This window comes from Takifugu rubripes, chromosome 20 (genome assembly GCF_901000725.2).
Source record: "Takifugu rubripes chromosome 20, fTakRub1.2, whole genome shotgun sequence".
NCBI lineage: Eukaryota > Metazoa > Chordata > Actinopteri > Tetraodontiformes > Tetraodontidae > Takifugu > Takifugu rubripes.
In genome coordinates, this window is record NC_042304.1 from 4845261 (window position 1) to 4865303 (window position 20043).

At 44.3% G+C, this 20043-nt stretch overlaps 1 protein-coding gene across 3 annotated transcripts; it reads left to right on the forward strand.

The window, feature by feature from the left end:
• The first annotated feature begins 1113 nt into the window (after positions 1-1113).
• kita (KIT proto-oncogene, receptor tyrosine kinase a) lies at positions 1114-19865 on the forward strand. Of its 3 annotated transcripts, none has more exons than XM_003973933.3 (21): positions 1114-1473; positions 3157-3411; positions 5017-5301; positions 5381-5520; positions 5857-6049; positions 6475-6661; positions 7253-7368; positions 7557-7671; positions 8933-9117; positions 10401-10507; positions 10605-10731; positions 11286-11390; positions 12193-12303; positions 12475-12616; positions 12786-12880; positions 12996-13126; positions 13655-13777; positions 14375-14486; positions 14571-14670; positions 14903-15008; positions 17449-19865. In XM_003973933.3, exons 1-21 carry the CDS (start codon positions 1419-1421, stop codon positions 17632-17634), a joined length of 2976 nt encoding a protein of 991 aa, XP_003973982.2. In that variant the 5' UTR covers positions 1114-1418; the 3' UTR covers positions 17635-19865. The 3 variants fall into 3 exon arrangements, with proteins under 3 accessions (XP_003973982.2, XP_011612846.1, XP_029684422.1); XM_011614544.2 differs by having other exon boundaries at positions 5878-6049; XM_029828562.1 differs by lacking the exons at positions 14903-15008; positions 17449-19865 and having other exon boundaries at positions 14571-14674.
• The last annotated feature ends 178 nt before the right edge of the window (positions 19866-20043 follow it).

Genomic DNA, 20043 nt, shown 5'->3' on the forward strand with positions numbered 1-20043 from the left:
AACCACTCACGCAGGCTGCGTGTGGATCACACCCACAGCCCAATCCATTCATGGGCTCCAAACATATGTGACGACCAGACAAAAGGCCGCTTTAAACGCTCTGAACTGCAGAGAGAGTCATTATGTAGGTGTGTGCAAGGGAGAGCCATGTGTTCAGCCTGTGGACAAGGTTGCCGGTCTTCAGGTCACCCCAACAAACAGGAAAAAGCTGCAGCACTTTCACGCAACTCTCATTTCCTTCAACAGTTCAGGCACCCCGGTTGCTCCAGGGCAAACCTGAAATCTGAGGCCATCAAAGTTGGTTTCAGTTGGGGCTGAGACTTTAAATATTTGACACAAGTATTTGATCTGTATCAACCAGTAATATACTGGGTGTGGCCTTTAAAGACAGTGAGGGTAACCATAGTGGACCCCTGGGGTCTTACAATCAAATGAACCTCAGGGCAATCCGATGGGGGGGGGGATTGACATTTTCGGAGGTCTGAAGGGGGAAGAGTTCCTGAGAGTCTGGATGAACAAACAGTGACAGAAGTTAAACTTGGTTTTCTGTGGAACAAAGCACCTGGCGGGTTAATGTGTTGTGCGGCAATCTTTAGACGAGGAGATAAATAGAAGATGAAGACAGTTGAGCTGCACACACACACACACACACACACACACACAAAATGCAGCTGCTTTGAAATATGACTGATACATTTGCATAGAAAGAAGTGGCGGCACATGTTGGTCTGGTGTTCCTGTGTAAATGTCAGCTGAGTTTTCAAGGGAGAGAAAACATAAGGCTGTTCAAAGGTGGATCCTGTATTTTATTTAAGGGGGAACTATATACTGTACATATAAAAACACTGTTACCATTAGCATTTTTGAATGTTTGCATTTTCTGCTTATTTGACTGTAAGTTGGAGAACGTATAAAATAATCTTGAACGGTTGTTCTATCGTTGTAATTCAGGAGAAGACCAATTTGTTTATCTCGATCTGTCAAACGGCCTATGCGCTTGTAAAGCAGTCACCCAAATCCCCCCTCCTCTCTATCTCTCTCTCTCTTTCTCTCTCTCTCTCCCTCCCTCCCTCCCTTTTGTGTTAGGCTACACCAGTGTTTACGCGCAGCCGGCCAGTCAGTCAGTCAGTCATTCAGTCAGTCAGTTAGTCAGTCAGACAGTCATAAACTTAGGCTCCCTGCACGGTTCCCTCAGGCGCTCTGCAGGACAACAGCATGCTTGTAGACGGACAGCGAGGACTGCTGCTGTTGCGCGCCGTTCTGAGCATCTGTGCCTTTAAACACTTCTAAGTGCGCGCATATCAGCCCGCAGTCAACTTCCCTCAACTCCGCAGCGCTCGGCGGAGAGAGTCCACTCTCTCGTCTTCACCCAACAGGCTCTGGCTCACCTTTTCAGCTAGACCCATGGAATTATAACTATGGAATACCACTGGATACTGCTGTGTGTCTCCCTGTGCTTCACTTTCCATCCAGGTAAGGCTTTGGAAGCGAGCGCGTCAACTTGTTGCTGTTTTGAGGAGTGACTTGGGGCAGATGCAATTATTCTGTATGGCACAGATAATCCACGCTGCTGCTCCGTCTTGCCTTCATCACGCTTTTCTTTGTTCCGCGAAATGGAGCTGAGGGTTCTGATAAGGTGGCCTGAAACCTGATGAGGAAAGCGGATACTTTGGCTGATGATCTGAATGCGAGCGCGTTACTTTAATAATGAATGTTTGACTCCCATGACGCGTCGCCATTAACAAATAAAAAAAGTTGTGTAAATAAAGCAGGATACCAAAAGTGGGCATGGAACTGATGCGGATACGGCGGGTTAGTCCCGACAGGTCCATAAGTAATTGTCATAACTTGCCGTTCATGTCTGATTCCTGGGAGTCGTGGCGCGTTCGTGCAGAAGTGGTTGGATTTGACGCACTTTCTGTGACCACAGCACAAGAACGCAAAGTTGGCTTGGTCGAATTTGTGAGAGTTTTTAATGATTCCCTGCCCTGACTCGGCATCATCTCGGAGCCAAAAGTCCCCCTGAACGTTCCTTCTCCTTTCAGAGGCACCACCGGGTGGTCTCGGGTGTTTCCCTGCAGTTAAAGCTCGCACATTTGTTCAGGTGTAGAAAAGCGCTGCTGGTTCACATTTGCGCTCCGAGAGCCGATAGTTGCGCGGGGCAGGTGTCCTCTTCTCTGTTCTCTCATGGAGAGCTTTTTGATGCGCCCGTGCGAGGGCGTTGGTGCGCGCGCCACGATGAGTTTACCAGGCAACAGAACCAAAAGCCGCGTTTTCCATCCCTGCGCAATCAGCATTGTCCTCGTCCGTTTTTATGCGCTAGGCTCCAGGATCCACGTGTGGGGATGTTGTTGTTTATTAAATAAATTATATTTCACCCAACCAACATATTGATACTTGTCTTTAATATCATCGTAGTCAAATGTCACAGCTGTTCGCCAAATATTTACGTATTCACGCAGAGTCTTTGCAAACACCACTGGCATTAATAACGGTCTGTAAACCTTTGTGTCACGTTGGTGTTTATTGATACGTTGCTGTTTGCTGTTCTGTGATTCAGCACATTTTTGTTCCAGGTAGATCTTTTCCCACCCTGTCAAACCGTTTTCCTTGTGGGGAAATGGGAGGGAGACCCATATTTAATTCCAGCCCAGCCTGCCGGCATGTCCCTTTCACTTTATAACTTGTTTCTTATGGCTGATTAAATTTTACAGTCTCAGTCTGTGGTTAAACAGTCTGTCAAACGGAGCCTTAGGTGTCCCAAAATAAGTTGCACAAGTCTATTTGCACTGCTCCGTCTCTTGCAAAGTTTAACTTTACTTCTTCCATCTAGGAAAGACACACCTACTGCATTCCCATCTTCCTAATTCTCCTTTTTAATGTTTTGCAAAACACACTGCGGGCTCTAAATTATGCCAGAAATGCGACCTGTTGTTGTGGAGAGCCTGCGTGATCCTGTTGTTTATGTTTGGACAGGGATTGTACCTTTAAGCTCCTCTGAATCTCTTACTCATATGGGGTCTTCAAGGTGTTGATGCAGCTCCTTCAGCAATTCAATGACTTTGTGGCCTCTTGGGTATCTAACATGATGATCCAGGTTAAACCCTTGCTTTAGCTTTTAAACATGATTGATGTACAAGTCTTTTGTTTTTCCAGGTGACACCAAGCCTACCATTACCCCTGCCGGCACCTACGTTGTTGTCTCGCTCAACGCCCCCTTGGAGCTGCAGTGTCAGGGCGAGAAAGCGATGCAGTGGCAGCGAGAAGAGCGTCCTAAAGTGCGGGGGGAGACAAAGGTAGATGGGAAGTCGACGCTGTACATTCCCAAGGCTCATCCCGCTCACATGGGTCGCTACATCTGCTTGGAGGAGACCAGCCAGGAGAGAGCCTCCATTTACATCTATGTGAAAGGTAAAGGCCATTAAAGCGCCACTGCTGAAGCCCGTTAGCATGTGTGTGTTGGGGAGAAAAGAAGTGAAACCTAGAGCATAATGGAGATGCTGTTTTCCACTACACGTACTAGATCAGTGTGTGTGGGCGCGTTTGCAGGGAAAAGGGTGTTTGTTACTTGGCCCAGGACAGGTACAGTAGATAGTGCAGCTACTGTGTGCATTATTCAGTTGTACTCTATTCCCTGCTCTGTGTGACTCCACATCCCCTTGGCCCAACGCCATGACTTCAGGCTCATATCATGAGCTGATCACAATCCAACCCTCCACTTCTGAGGCAACAAGCACCCCTCTGTATTTCACACGTAAAAGAATTCAGACAGAGCATCATTTGAAGCTGTTTACGGCCTCTGTTTAACGTGAGCGCACAGTTAACACAAGGTTCTCGGTCTCTATGGAAGGAAGTAGTGGCTGAACATCTATGTATAGCATCTAATGCATACAACAGCGTGACTCTTTTTTAAGCTGTTTTACAGCAGCAAAGTTTTTAAAATTCAATGGACAATATTTTGATTATGGACACTTGGTGGATACGAGGAGGAGGATCTGGTGACTCCCCGCCACATTCTCAGAGATAACAGCCACTTCTGAGCTCAGCATTGGACAAGATGAGTTCAGTGTCATTACAGAAATCCTTTCTGAGTATTGTTACTACAAACCCAGAATGTGCACACATGGAGCAGGTATCTGCAATTATGCCTGCAAACTTGGCATTTGATATATTACTGTGCAACTGAGATGAACGTCTGCATTTTTGCCGTATCGTTGTGTCTTATCACAAATCATCACGGCCATAAAAATCACCCAGTGGCTCATTAATACATCAAAAACAGCAGGATTTGTTTTACATTTTGCATCCAGTGTCCATAACACATAGTTCATAACATTGGATTTGCAAAGCTGTTGTATCATGCGTTTGACATCGTTGGTGACAAATGTACTGAGAAAAAAAAAACATGGTAATAAATGGTAATAAAGTTTCCAACTAGTTGAGGAAAAGATGTCGGACAACAAACCAAAATAGAAACAATGTAAATAAATCATGATTCAGACGGAGCCTAACACTTAAAGCTGCCCTCTAGATGTCTTCTTGTAAGTCAACACGAGTTATATTTGCATTCAGTGTTGCCATAACACATTGGGTCCCTGAGGTAGAAGACCTGTTTGATGCACTCTTAGACCGGAGCTTCTGAAGAGCTGTTTGTGTTTGTTTTCCAACTATCTTGTTTGGACTTGGGTTTTGCATTTCTCGATAAGAATCAGCATAAAGACTTATGCTGACTTGTCAATTGAATCGTGTTCACCTGTGGGGATGACGCATCTCTCTGCTGTCTGTGAAACAAGTAAACACTTCTCAGAAATCAGGTCTCCACTGAGAAGGTTCAGAATGGCACAAATGCTTTACCGGTCCATTAAAGGTTAGCCATGAGCAGATGTGTATGTAAAACTCTATATGAAATGTCTTACATATTCTCTTTGGACCGTGTGCGCTGTTCCTCAGCTCCTCTACTGCTTTTCTTAACCAAGGTTCTGAACAAAGTTCCACTGCATTTTTTTTTTCTGGCAGATCCTGATAATCCTTTCAGAAAATCAATGGTGTCCAACATTCTCAGTCGCGAGGGAGACAGCGCTTCCATTCCCTGCCTGGCAACAGATCCGAGTCTGGAAAACTTGCAGCTCAAAACATGCTCCAGTAAAGCTCTGGCCTCTGGTCTCCACTTTTCTCCCAGCCTGGAGCAAGGCATCATCATCCACAACACACAAAAGTCCTATGAGGGCTGCTACGTCTGCACGGGAAGGCTGAAGGAAACAAACGTCAGATCACACGACTACCACCTGACAGTGAGGCCAGGTAAACGCATCGATGCCTTTAGTGTTTTTCCTCTTTGCAGGTCAGACAGTTGATCGGGCTCCTTTACTTTTCCTTTCAGTTCCTGTCGCTCCCCCTGTCATCATGATGCAGGCTCCCAAAAGAGTGATTCTGATCCGCGATGAGAGCCTGTACCTCACCTGCAACACCACCAATGTCAATGGAAATATTAAACTAAAGTGGGTGGCGCCGCTTGGCTCGGTGAGACCCTTCTGCCTTTTCCTTAGTGTGTGCTGTCGTTGAGATTGTTGAAGTGGAAAATACTGCTAAATCTGAGCTAGAATACTTGCTTATTGTTATGAAGAGGGTCAACATTACAGTGTCAGGATTTGGGCTGTGTGTGTGTGTGTGTGTGTGTGTGTGTGTGTGTGTGTGTGTGTGTGTGTGTGTGTGTGTGTGTGTGTGTGTGTGTGTGAGAGAGAGAGAGTGTGCGTGTGTGTGTTATGAACGCAGGCAGTTTTGTGTCTGTATTTTTGTGCCTGGCAAGGATAGACATGCAGACGGGGTTAATCTCGAGAGATCTTTGGGCGTTGACAGGGTGCCGTCTGGTATCCACAGCAACCAGCAAAGGTTGACGGCTCTTCTCGTATCCTGACGGAGAACTTCACCCAAGCACGCAGCGCCACGTTGCACATCGCGGCGGTCCGGATTCAAGACACTGGGCGGTACCAGTGTGAAGCCGAGAACGAGAAAGGGGTCAGCACGCAGTCGGTGTGGCTCGATGTTTTCGGTGAGTTCTCTAAGAGGTCACCTGCTCATTGATACGCCCCACACGTGATAAAAATAACAACCTGCACCAGTCTTGTTGGTGGTAATAAGAGGAAACATTCAGAATGGGCCGACCTCCACCCACACAGAACATTCCTTTCATTATTTGAAGGATTACAGGCAAAAACTGTCTCGGCACTAAAGAGAGAGCACAATCAAAGATGCAGATGAGGATCCCAGTCACCAAGCACTTGTTGCTTCCTCGGATTTGGAGCTGCCATTTTACACTCCATCTTGTGTCAGAGAATTATTAACTTTGATTTCATGTTTGTCTCATTCTGAGAGTTCATACCAACAGAGACTGCTGCTTTTAGCCATCTTGAATCGATTGGACTCCTATTTTTGTAAATCCTGGATAAAAAAAGTAATTTCCTTTGTTCCTCTTAGAAAAAGGCTTCATGTACTCGAATCCCGTTAACAACGGAACCATCCAAGTGCGTGCCGGCGAGAGCTTACTCCTCAGTGTCAGCATAGAGGCTTATCCAATGCCACGCAGTGCCTCTTGGAGCTTCATGGGCCGCGGGCTGCACAACACCTCCGACCATGTCATCACCACGCGCAGCCACGAGTACACGTAAGACCATTCGCGCCGCTCTTTTGCCTTGTGGGTGAAAATGTTCATTAGCGTCTCGCGGGGGAATCTGGCACCTTTGTTTTGCAGCTGCGATCCCGCCGAAGTGTGGATGCGGGAGCTGCTCTCATAACAGCTTGTAATTCTGAAACTGCCCGAGGGCCTCTTGTGAAACAGGAACAGTGAAAAAACTTGAACATCTTCCACTAAAAAACATCTTAAAATATCTGTTGAGCTACAGCTGTCCTGCAGATAAAGATATTTGATAATATCATCTGCAGGTTAATATTAGCTCACACGTCACGCTGTTTGTTTGTAGGAACAGGACCTGACCTTTAAGACCTAGCTTGCTTATGCAAATCAAGCAAATGGCACGTTGTCCCCTCAAAATCGAAAAGAACTGTGATAGACTGTGATAGTGGAAACCACTTGGAATGTTCTGTACAGAAAACACTGTAAACAGATGGGAACAATCGGCAACAGACTTGTGCTAGCATAAAATGCGAATGCTTGAGTTTTATAGGAATCCATTTAGTTTGTGCCCAAAGGGAAACCCTGATCGATAACAAATGCTCTCCTTTTCTGCATGTTTAGCTACAGCAGTGAGCTGAAGCTGGTGCGCCTAAAAATGTCAGAAGGCGGAGTTTATACCTTTCAAGCCTCCAACGGCGACGCTTCAGTGAACCACACGTTCACCATCTTTGTCATCAGTAAGTACCATGGATTTTTTTTAAAGGTGTTTTGTTGCCTTGAGCCATCTGATTAGGATTCGACGAGAAACTAAAGGTCTCCTTGACCTTTCGGGAGAAATTAGCTGCGGCGCCGCTGATCTCCCCCTCCTATCATTCATACAGCATTGGCCTTCAACAACAAATAAAAGCATTATATTCGTCTTTAGGTAAACCCGAGATTGTGTCTCACGAGGGCCCAGTGGACGGACAGGTACGCTGTGTGGCGGAGGGGTTCCCGGCCCCGCAGATCACCTGGTACTACTGTGAACAGCCCTACGCCAGGTCAGTCCTCGCAAACAAATCAGAGGCGTTGATTAGGTTTGATCTTTGACAGATTTGGTCATCCACATAACACAGAATCAAGTTACTGCGTTTGAACCCCTTACAAACCGATTCACCAAATTTTATCATTGAAGTCCAGGACATAAAACTACACCTTGACATTTTGTGGAGACTCGGCATCAAGATCTGCTAAGAAAAAGAGAAGTGATGAGTTCATCTGCACTGAATGTGCTCAAGGCTTCATTGTTTTGGTCATAAAAAAAAGAAAAGCTTCTCAAAAAGTGGCGCGAGTTGTTATCGGGTTTACACTCACAAAGAATGTGATAAATCCAAAGCAGCTGTGCAGTCCTTTGGCTTTTATAATCTTTGCATTGGTTGTTTGCTTGGGAACTATATCAGGCTTTTTGCAACCGGAGTGACGTGTTTACATCTGGTTATTCCACTGTTGATACAGTTAACAAGAAAGAGTACAAGTTTAGACCATTTAATCATCAACAAATAGCTTTCTCGGGGTTTTTACAGTATAAAGTCACATGACGTGCATTCGGCGGGTCCTAAAGGTCACACCTAAGACACTTTGGATCCAATCAGGACTGATGATGATGTGGAATGAGGGATTGTGGGATTTGAAGGGGCTGACTTGTGATTGGCTAACGACGATAGGATGGCCCCCCATGTGACAGGGGATTGGTAGAAATTGACTTGTGATTAGCAGAAGCCTGGAATTACTTCCTGGATACACACGGAGGTGGTTCATCTCGTGTCAAACGTAAAGTGTGTCAAAGGAGGAGCACCTGGTTACTGTAGCAACGCCAATCGCAAGCAGTACAGCCAATGAATCATAAGTGATTATCCAAACGTAAGTTATGATTAAATCCACTTACTGCTTATTGCACGAAAGCACGCAAACGTACAGTATCTGCATATGCAGACAGTCACCCGACAGGAGTGGGCCTGCCAGAGAGCAAAAAGACTCTTGTTATTCAGCCTCGCAGTAAAATATGGGGTCTGTTAAAGGTTAAATTCTTTATTTCATGAGGGCACTAGACTGAAAAATAAGAGCTTGACCCTGCAGTGAAAGGAATGAAAGTATGGTATTCAACCCCACTAGAGTGCTTCCAAAACATTGCCAGTGGAGGAATGCCTGGTCTCCAGGAGAGTTACGGAAAAGATTCACAACTGTCCCGATGAGGGACAATCGGTGAATAGCTCGGTGATCCTGTCAGTCTTTTGTCAACAGTGTGTAATCTTTGGCCCTTAGGTGTTCCCAGCAGGTCAATGCCACCCAGGAGGAGCAGAACGTCATCACCGTCACTCTGTTCAGCCCCTTGTTTGGGAAGACCGAGGTGGAGAGCAGGGTCAACATCAGCAGAGGAAGGTTCAGCACTCTGGAATGTGTGGCCACGGTCGAGGGCGAGCAGGCGTTCACGCTCTTCTCTATCAGCGGTAAGCCGATACCCAGATGCAAGCGCTGCTGTCCTGACACGAGCTGACAACAGCTAAAACAGCTAAAACACAGCTCAAAGGGGAAGAGCCAGATCTGGGCATTTGGAGGGAGGCGCCTGTCTGTCAAACGGTTTGTTGCTGAAGAGTCTTAATCCTCCAAATGTCCCCCACTTCAGACTAGAACTAACAGCAACCCATTAAGGAACGTTCAGTCAGAACCCACCTTTCTCCATTAACCAATCTCAGTCAGAACTTGATTAACACCAAATCTCTGCATTCCGGAGTGAAAACAGCTCTGCATCCTCGGTGAACTCTCCATGCGATTTAATTCTCAACTCCAAATATTTACTACAAGCAAGATTTTGGGATAGGATTCAACCAAGTGTGGTCTTACCACTAATTCTGTCATACTCTAAGCTGTTAGGTAAACATTAGGGCGGGAGAGGTGCCTCAAACATGATTGGCCATGATAAGAATGTTGTCACTGAACGATGGCGAGATAGCTTTAGTCCATTGTTTACGCTATCACTCCAAATCCGCCCTGTTTTAACGGCCTGCCCATCTGCCACGCCAGGCCCCCAAAGGAGTGATGGAACTGAAAGCAAAGTTGTCCTGACATGGATGGGGAGGGGAGAGCACAGCATGTAGGTGGGCAAGAATTATCTTTGTGGCCTGGCTGAAGGGGCCTTCGGGAGCGTCTGGACGGGATTTTTCTGCCTCAGTGAATAACAGCAGACCAGGCGGAGGCGCTGGAAGCGTGGAGCCCAGTAGGAGTCCTGGCGGCGTGGGGCATTCTGGGGATGTGGGAGGCTCTGAGGTGTCAGTGAGCTGCAGCAGAGAATACGCAGAGCTTTAGAGAACACTGACGGGTTTACAGGGGATTAGTTCCTGCAGACTCTGCATTCTCAGATTTGAAGTGGAGAGAAAGCTTCTTATCTCTAAACAGCTTATTACACCCCAGTGTACAGAGGAGCAAAACAATAAGGCATCATAAACAGAGGGGCAGAACTGTGATCACGCCGAATTACTCTCGACTGCAAATGCAAGAGTGACGCAGGAATTTAAAAAACAACAACATCCAATTAAGATTTGAGTTTAAGCACAAAGACAACATTTTCACATAAAGTCAAAAGCTTGATGGCACATAGCGACGAATAACACGGTTTGACTAAAGTGGGCTTCATTGTGACGTATCTGCCGTTAATGCTGCGCCAATATGTCACTTAATGTGAGCCATTGATCATCACGACCCTTCTAACACGATCATACCACTGTTCTTTCAGAGAGAACCATTTCCCATGATCTGTTCTCCCCTCTGCTAATTGGCTCTGTATCAGCGGCTTGCATCCTGTGCCTCATCCTTATCGTGCTGTTCTACAAGTACATGCAGGTAAGACGGTACATTACCGGCACGTCACATCCTCTGTTCTCCAGAGTAAAACAAAATTCATTTTATTTCCTTATATTTGGACTTGATTTCATGACAGAAACCCAAATACCAGATCCAGTGGAAAGTCATCGAGGGCATCCATGGAAATAATTACGTGTACATCGACCCCACCCAGCTGCCGTACGACCATCAGTGGGAGTTTCCTCGAAAAAACTTGCGTTTCGGTGGGTGTTCTGCACTCTTGTCAAAGCCCGTGTGTTGCACACGAGCCTCTATGATTCTATTAAGAGGCAATAACATTATATTAGTAACGCACAGAAATGCCCACTCTGGGTTTGATGTCATAGGTGTAAATCAGGATTGGAACAGTGACGTGAAGGAAAATTGGAGCATCTGTCTGTAATAAAAACAGTGCAGTTGGGATGACATCACCAGAGCTGCCCTCGGGCTCCTCCATGCCGATTGACAGGCGCTCTGTTTTCTGTACAGCTGGATTCCGTATTAAGGTTTTAGTCATGTTTTTGGTTATTGGAACCAACCAGTTTCACAGCTCATCAATAATTGAAACCCAATACCCTATTGCAAACATGATGTGCTTGACACATTCTGGGTGTTGTTTCTAACAAACCACCTTAAACAGGATCCTGCGTGTCCTGGTGCCTGTGTACCCAACCCTCGGGGTATGACTGTTGTTGTCCTAGGAACGTTGGCATAGGGCCACTTTGTGGGAGGGGAAACTGGACGGAGAATTACAGTTTTGTGTCTGTCATATCTTCAGGGAAGACGCTGGGATCTGGCGCGTTTGGAAAAGTTGTGGAAGCCACCGCGTATGGACTCGCCAACGAAGATTCAATGATGACGGTGGCTGTGAAAATGCTAAAATGTAAGCGGTGTCCCTTTACGTATAACCTATGATGGAGCTGCACTGTAGCCTCAGTACAAGGATTTAAAAAATCTACCTCATCTATATATATTTCAAGATTCACGATGTACTTTATTCATCCCTGTAGGGAAATTGAATTGTAGTAGCAGCCTAAAGTGGTTTAATATAACTGTAAGTATAGAAATAGAAAAGTATAGAACAAAGTATAGAAATAGAATAAATAAATACAGATAAGATTAAAACGTTATAAGCATATATACAGCATATATTATAAGCATATATATATATATATATATATTATATACATAATATAACATATACATATTATAAGCATTATAAGCATATATACATAAATATAGAATAAAATAGAAATAAAATTACAACATAAACATTACACAGTTATTGTTATTGGCTGGGTTAGGATGAGTTATACAGTCTGATGGTGGACGGCAGGAAGGACTTCCTGTACCGTTCCTTAGAGCAGCGAGGCTGCAGGAGTCTGCTGCTGAAGCTGCTTCTCAGTTTGTCCACTGTGTTATGGAGGGGGTGGGAGGGACTGTCCATGATTGTCCGCAGTTTCAACACCATCCTGTCCCTCACCACCTCGTCCAAGTTTGCAAGTTTACAGCCAACAACAGACCCTGCCTTTTTAATGAGTTTGTTAAGTCTGTTGGCATCCTTATATATACCTATATTTACCTTTTCCAATCACTTGATACTTTAAATAGTTCAGAGTAGTCCAGATCATTTGGAAATGAAATGTAGGTGACTGTAACCCCTCGTTTCCTTCTGCCCCTCACAGCAAGCGCTCATTCCACAGAGAAAGAGGCACTGATGTCCGAGCTGAAAGTCCTCATTTACCTGGGAAACCACATAAATATCGTCAACCTGCTGGGAGCCTGCACTGTTGGAGGTGTGTGAGTCTGTGCAATGGTCTTTTGCGTTGTTCAAAGGATCAAAATGTAATACAAAATGCTCTATCAAAGTGCTATTTGGGTCAGTAAAGGGTCATTCCGTTTTTCTTTATTGTTTCAGTTGTAACTAAAATCAGCCAGTGAAATTGTTTGCCGTCTCTCATCTTCAGGACCAACGCTGGTGATCACGGAGTACTGCTGCTTCGGAGACCTCCTGAACTTTCTGCGGCGAAAACGAGAATCTTTCATCTGCTTTAAGCTGGAGGAAGACTGCCACTATCGCAACATCATGCTGCAAAGAGAGATGGCCGGGTCAGCATCATTCGTGTGTACATAAAGAACAGTTTATTGTGTGCGGAAGAGAAAAAGTCAGTGATAGTATTTACTATCCAGAATGTGCGTAGGACGAGAGTGTTTGGACAGCAGTGTGGCTGTATGGCTGTGCTCGTCTGAAACGAGACTGCTCCTTTCCTCTCCACAGTGACAGCTTGAACGGCTACATGACCATGAGGCCTTCTGCTGCTGGCAAGCCGTCTTCCAGCTCTTCCTCTGAGAAGCGACGATCTCTCCGCGAAGGCAAGCAAACCAGCCATAAGCATAATCCCCTAGTATTGAAACACAGTCGAAGCCAGGTCAAGTATTTCACATTTCCTGACACAAAGAAAAATCTATTTCCTGTTTTTACCCTCAGGCAGCCCGTATGTTGAGGAGGATTCTGAAAGCGAGATGTTTGACGAGGACAGTCTGTCCCTGGACACCGAAGACCTTCTCAGCTTCTCATACCAAGTGGCCAAAGGCATGGAGTTTTTAACATCCAAAAATGTGAGGAGAAAATCACTCTCATAAATCTCTTTTAATGTCTACAAATGAAAAATGCAGTGCATAAATCGTGCTTCCACAGATACGAACCTGATCCAAAACACATGTTGGTGCCTGCTAAATATGTCTTAGACGTTGAGGTCATGTAAAGCAGCATTAGCTTGAGTATCTGTGTGGGTCGCTTCCTGGTATAGATTCCGGGCAATGCAGTGCCAACTTTCATCACAAAAATATTAGTGACAGGTTGATATATATTATGCTTTAATGTTCTTGAGTTTAACTGCAGCTGGGAAACCTGAGAATCTGAAGCCAGAAACAAAAGATAAATTGTATGTGACACCTAGCAATTAATGGCAGTTGATTGCTATTGATATAAGGACAAGCCAGGGCCAGGGTGGAGAGCGAGGCATATAAAACAGCATCATCTGCAAAGACGTTCATATTAATGCATTTTTCAAGAAGAGGTGTGTTTCGTATGTATTTACTTCATGACTACAGGTAAATAAGCCAGGGATTGTGTTTGATTTTCAGTGCATCCACAGAGATCTGGCCGCCAGAAACATCCTACTAACTCAAGGCAGAGTTGCAAAGATCTGTGACTTTGGTCTGGCCCGGGACATCAACACAGACTCAAACTACGTGGTCAAAGGCAATGTATGTTAAAAAAAACAAACCGAAAAATGTATGTGGCAACAGATTTTAACTTGGGACACACGCTGAGGAACTCTTGGGCCTCATAACCAGTATTTACTGCACTGATACCGATAGGTTCACTGATGATGTTGTGTTTACACTTTTGTGTGGGGAATAATGAGATCCTAATGAGAAACAATGTGACCTGCAGCTGAGAAAAGCTGGATCTAATTTACATAAATTGTTGACACGCAGTTATGAAGACCAGTCTACACATTGTATGTATTTACAGTATATTTCACACCAAACTGCAACTGATGCAGTTGCCTTTGGCTCTTATTTCCCTTTATGTAATCAGAAAGTCATTTATAACCTGAGAGCAGGCTTTATTTCACTCCTGTCAGACTCTGCAAATGCAGGGCTGTTCTTTCTTTACACAGCTTCTACTGTATGTAGAAAGGTAAAATAATAGAAAGGGGGAAAAATGTAGTCAGTCTTATCCGTCAAAATTGTTCCTGTCTAAATTCCAGCCCCTTTGCAATATTTTGCACATTTTTTGGTTTTCTACATGTTTGAGCTCCTGTCTATCAACTCACTGCTCTGTTTTGGTCCATGCAGGCCCGTCTACCGGTCAAATGGATGTCCCCTGAAAGTATCTTTGAGTGCGTGTACACATTTGAGAGCGATGTTTGGTCCTATGGCATTTTGCTGTGGGAAATCTTCTCGCTAGGTATGTAGCATGTTCTGTGATCGCGAGTATCCAGACTGTCTCCAGCATTTCAGATCTGTGACTGTGTCCCTCCGCTGAACACAGGAAATAGTCCCTATCCAGGCATGCCTGTGGACGCCAAATTCTACAAACTGATTAAAGAAGGATACAGAATGGATGCTCCAGAATTCGCACCCAGTGAAATGTGAGTTCCATGTGAAATCTAGTATGCTGTGGGTAAGAATTGCTGAGGTGAAACATGAGTGTGTGTAAAAGGATCAGAGAAGGGACGGTGTTACTGGATAGGTGGCGTCTCAACCACAACATCCTGTTGCGTTTGTTTTGTGTTACACATGCCTGAAACTTAATGTTAAAGGTGGAATCATCAAGAGTCTATTGCTGAAAGGTGGTTTTTGTCTTCTTGCCCTGTTGTGCAGGTATCAGATTATGAGGTCCTGCTGGGACGCTGACCCCTTAAATCGACCCCCCTTCAGGAAGGTTGTGGAAAGAATCGAACAACAGCTGTCGGACACAACCAAACACGTAGGCTGCACGCTCATGATGGTTGTTTTCACTGTGCTTAGCTTTATATTCACTTTTATGACCAACCGGATGAATTGCACAATTTCCATTTGAAAACAGTGGGATTATAAATAGCCACTTCTTTTGGGGAAACTGTCACCCCAGTGTAATTTACGCAAAGCTCTGGGCTTTCAGGGTATGAACAGATGTGTGTAAAATTAGCTCTGTCTTGTGGCTTTCCACCAAACCCCAACAGTGTCTTCATAAACCTCAAGCTTAATTTTAAACTGTTTAATGGCTGTTTTGGCTTCTTTAAAAACAAACTAGAGGTTAATTCAGTTTAGCTTCACAGTTGCTATTGTTATTCCCAGTCTCATTACGTTGACCCAAACAAATCAGTTTGCAAATATCAATGTAGATTACAACCCATTAATAAAGAATGTTGTATATTTGTATAGGCCCACTGTGTTCAAATGAATGCTGTGTTCTTTTGTGTGTTTATCTGGAGGGGAAAACTTGTGCATGTGGTTTGAAGCCCACTCTACAAGCAAATTATGTGATCTTAGTATTTCAGATAAACTCAGACGAAAGCAAGCTGGATATTTTGGACTCTATGGTGTGTTCATGAACGTCTGTTTCAGCAGATATATTTAACTGGTCTCTTGACAGAAACTTCCAGAGGGCCTACCCCTCAGTCCTGTGGCGTAGCCTCAACAGCTCGCTTGAGAACACCTGTTTTGACACATTTCTAGTAGTTTTCAGGCCGAGCAAATGAAGAATTTGTGTCACCCTATTTGTACTGTTTTTACAACACGTTTTATAACAGGTTCTGCTAACTCTGCACAACGTTTGTTTGTAGGTTACATCTTTTAATCCAGTCCCAACGACTCAGCTGTGTGTGGTAACATCCTTTATGTGGGATCCAAACAGTCAGTAGGCTAGAATAGAATAGAATAATCTTTATTTGTCTTTGACTGTGTAACGTACACCTCATAAAATTGTTTAAGATGATCAAAACAAAAAAAACATGAGGAAAGAAGGTGTATAATGGATTTAACAGCTATCCCCTTAAAATGTAGACACCAAAATGTCAGCATGTAATGAACAAAGTGAAGATATTGTGCTAAGAGGAGGCTTGCGGAGGTAGATAGAGTTGGTTGTTCAGAGGGAGTTGGGGCGGGGGTGTTGTAGGAGTTTGCCTGTGATGGAGTGTGTCTGTCCGTGGGTGTTGGCAGTCCTGATGGCCTGTTGGTCAGTTTGGTGGTGCCTGATCAGGTTAAACCACACAGTCTCTCATCGACTGGGACTCCGCAGGGCTGCGTACTGTCTCCTCTCTTGCTCTCAAATGTGATGAATCTGTGGAGGCTAATCTCCAGTGGATTGACATAGCACATAATTTGGGGATTAAATTACTTATATTTGAATATTTAACAAAAGGCAACAAACAGAAAAAGTTCTCCTTTAGTTTTGGAGGGACTAACTTGTAATTAGATGCCTTAATGGCTCTGTACCCTGGGCTGTGAGAGGAGAGCTTCGGTGAGAGCGCAGTGCCATTAAACTGTGTACAAAACAGTTATCAGCTCAATGGCCATCAACTCTTAGTTAGATACAGCATTTATGGTGTGGAAAATCCATTTTCCCATGAAACGAGTAAATAGGAGATGGATAAAGCTCGGCAGCTTAAAGTAAGCAGCAATTTTACAGCAGCAGTCAAATTACAGTGCAGGTTGTTGTTTCCTAACAGCCGAGCCTAAATGGAGGGCTGCGGCTGTAATCCGGCAAACAACCAAGCGGTAAAACATGGTCAATTCAGTTCTCGCTTTGTTGTTTCATATGAATTTGCTTACAAATTAGTTTCTCTCCTCTGCTCCCTCTACAGTCTGCAACCTGCAGGAAGCAGGAAAGGCGCTCTGCCAAATTTGATTTTCTGTTGCGGTTACGTAAATGTAGGATAATGGCCCCGCATTGATATCACGTGTGATGTTAAACGTCCCATGTGAGGTTTCTGTCCCGCCGCAGAGTTTGAAACGTTTTTCATAGACCAAAGCCTTAAAATGCAATATTTAATGGGCCAATAACAAGCACTAAAATTTAAAAATAATCCTATTTAGTAATTTTCCTGCTTTTGTTTTTTTTAATTGTTGCTGTCTGCTATTATTAAATACTCTTAACTTGTTATTAGTTTTGACAAAGACATCTATCATAGCTTGGATAAATAGCAAGCAATTACCAGCATATCCACAAGTATATCTTAATCTAACATAAAAGCATTCTTGTCTTAATTTCCAATTTTAGTCTACCATGGGGCAATAAAATAAATTAGAAAAAAAAATCGCTGATGTGCATATTCCTAGGAATGTTTTAGTGTCTCATTATTGTTGGGAAATCTGATACCCAGCTGGAAGTGAGACACCAAACCCTCATCTCCATCTCATGATCTCTCATCCTCCTTTGTCTCCAGATCTATCTAAACTTCAGCTCCAGAGTTCCTGTGATGCCCAGAGGCAGGGAGGAGTCCAGCACTCACAGCATGGCGTCCCAGCCTTTCAACTCAGCCGGGAACAACAGCCCGCCGTCTCGGCCCTTACTGCTCCACCACGAAGTCTTCCTGGAGGGGACGGAGCCCTTCAGAGTTCAAAGGGTGTGAGGGCCCGACCCGACCATGTGTGTCTGCCTCAAAAAGTGCCTGTGACCTTCCACTGCCCCCACCACCCCCCCCCCCCTTCCCCCACTGCCACCACCACCCTGGTATCAGCAGCACCACGCACTGCCAACAACCTGTTACACAAAAGAACAACACAGAAGGCTTTTCAGAGTAATTGTCATTCTTGTTGCCTACTAACCACAGGGAGGACAGTTGGACTAATGTCCTCCTTCTTAGAAAAGAACTGTTTGGGCACCCAGGAGGGTGGGACATACTCAACTGATGAGAACATTATTACATTGCTACCTTTTTTTTCCTATTTTTTTTGTTTGATTTCTCCGTTTCATTGTCCCACACATTTTATCAACGTGTTTTTGCTTTGGTTGGGTTTTTTTTTGCACTCCACATACATTATATATGACTGTTTCTTTCTAACCCTTGCGGTGTCATTATTATGTTTTGTTTTGTGTGTAGCGTTTTTAGTTTGACCGTTGGAGGCAAAGAAAAAAAAGAAAAAACGCACTCGAGGCCCTTAAACGTCTCATCATCCTCCACACCTTGCAATGCAGCTTCAGTTCGTTTCTTTTTTACGGCTCATTAATTGTCAGTATTATTCCAAACTGATCGGATCTACGCTAATAAAGGAAACACGTTTTAGGGGCCAATTGTTTGAAATATTGAGACACTGGTTTATAAGCTAGGAGGCGATGGTCTGTAGTGCTCCGGGTTAGTCAGGAGATGTTGAATGTGGTTACCTTGCATGCATTCACTGCTCGGCTCACGAATAATTCACATTGTTGTCTACATGATGAGAACAAGGTACGCTAGATTTTCCACGTATATGCTTGTTGACTGTATATCTGTACATAGCAGTAATGACAATATGTCATTGCTAAGCGACTGGTGGGAGGTGTTTGGACAAAAGTGACTCGCTGAGAGGATCAGGGGTATCATTGTTGCATACACATGTGAAGCAGCTGTATAGTTTCACCTGATCCAAACCGGACTGATGAGAGTACTCTTGTAAAGGTGTAAATAACTGTCCAGGTGTGTGGTTTTTGTTTACAGGTGTAAGGTACGGCCATTTCTCCGGCGTATTTTCTGCTTTTTTTCCCCCTCTCACAAGGGATCCACAGACTCTGTTTTGATTGAAACCTCCAGGAGTTTCCTCTAGGATTAGCTCCTGGTTCTGTACAGTATACACTGTTGATGCGATTGGGGTCATCTGAAAGGCCTTAGCGGGGACTACGGTATTCCCAACAGTGACGAGCCGGAGTCAAGGGCAGCGTGTATAGATTCCAGTCCTCTCATCGCTCTCGGACAGTCGCGTTCCTGTTGGTGTCTCTCTTGTTTGTGTCCAGCTCTTTCCTTCATTAGAGGTGTGACTTTCAGCACATCTCCTCCGTTAATCTTTTATCAGTCCAGACCGTTACAAACCCCCTCTCCCCACTGCTGGATGTTCTCGTGAAAAGCACCAGGAAAGTGTCCTGTTTGTGTGTGTGTGTGTGTGTGTGTGTGTGTGTGTGTGTGTGTGTGTGTGCGTGTTTGTGTGTGTGTGTGTGTGTGTGTGTGTGTGAATATACGTGCGTGTGCATGTTGTGTGGATGTGTGTGTGATCGCAGATAAAAAGCTTTACGGTCAAGATGTGCCACTACTAAAGATTCCTGGAGTCCTTTAGGCTACTATAAACTCACTGCTCTGTCTTTTTTTTTTTTTTGTAAATATAAACTATGCATATATTGTAAAGGAACGTTGATGCTTCTCAGAAATGAATCCTTCATTGAAGTTGTGGTACATGCAAACATTTTATCATGCTGTATTTTCGTACATGTGCACAGATTTCTAGATTCAACGGAAAAGCTGCTTGTGTCTCTGTCGCCGTGGTGACTCCAATGGAGAGAGTTTGACCTAATGCTTCAGTTTTGGCTCATCATTCTGACCAGCGATGCCAGTTCAGCTTCTAAATGCCTCAGCAAGAGGCTAAATTGATTCTAATGGTCCTATCAGATCATGCTAACATAAACTCAATTATATTACTGGATTTTACAACCAGGAAGGAGATATTTCACAATAATAGAGATTTTTTCCATTTCATTGCTCCCTTGCCATCCATCCCATTTCCCTGCATTTTACTGCATATTTATTAAACCCGAGGCTGTAGTGTTATTGTATAATTTGTTGTGTTGCTAATATACGTGTCAATGTAAATAAAATTGTGTATATTGAATTCCCAACTAAGCTTTCTTCTGGTCTGTTTCTTTCCGAAAGACACTGGGACGTTTTATGGAAAGGACATAGTCACAACTGGAGTGAGTCAGGTTACGTCAGCCTTCCTATTTGTTTTGGGTTTTTTCCCTCTCCACTTTTAATCATCTGGCTCTTCTCCAGAGGAGGACATCTGGTTGTGAGCCA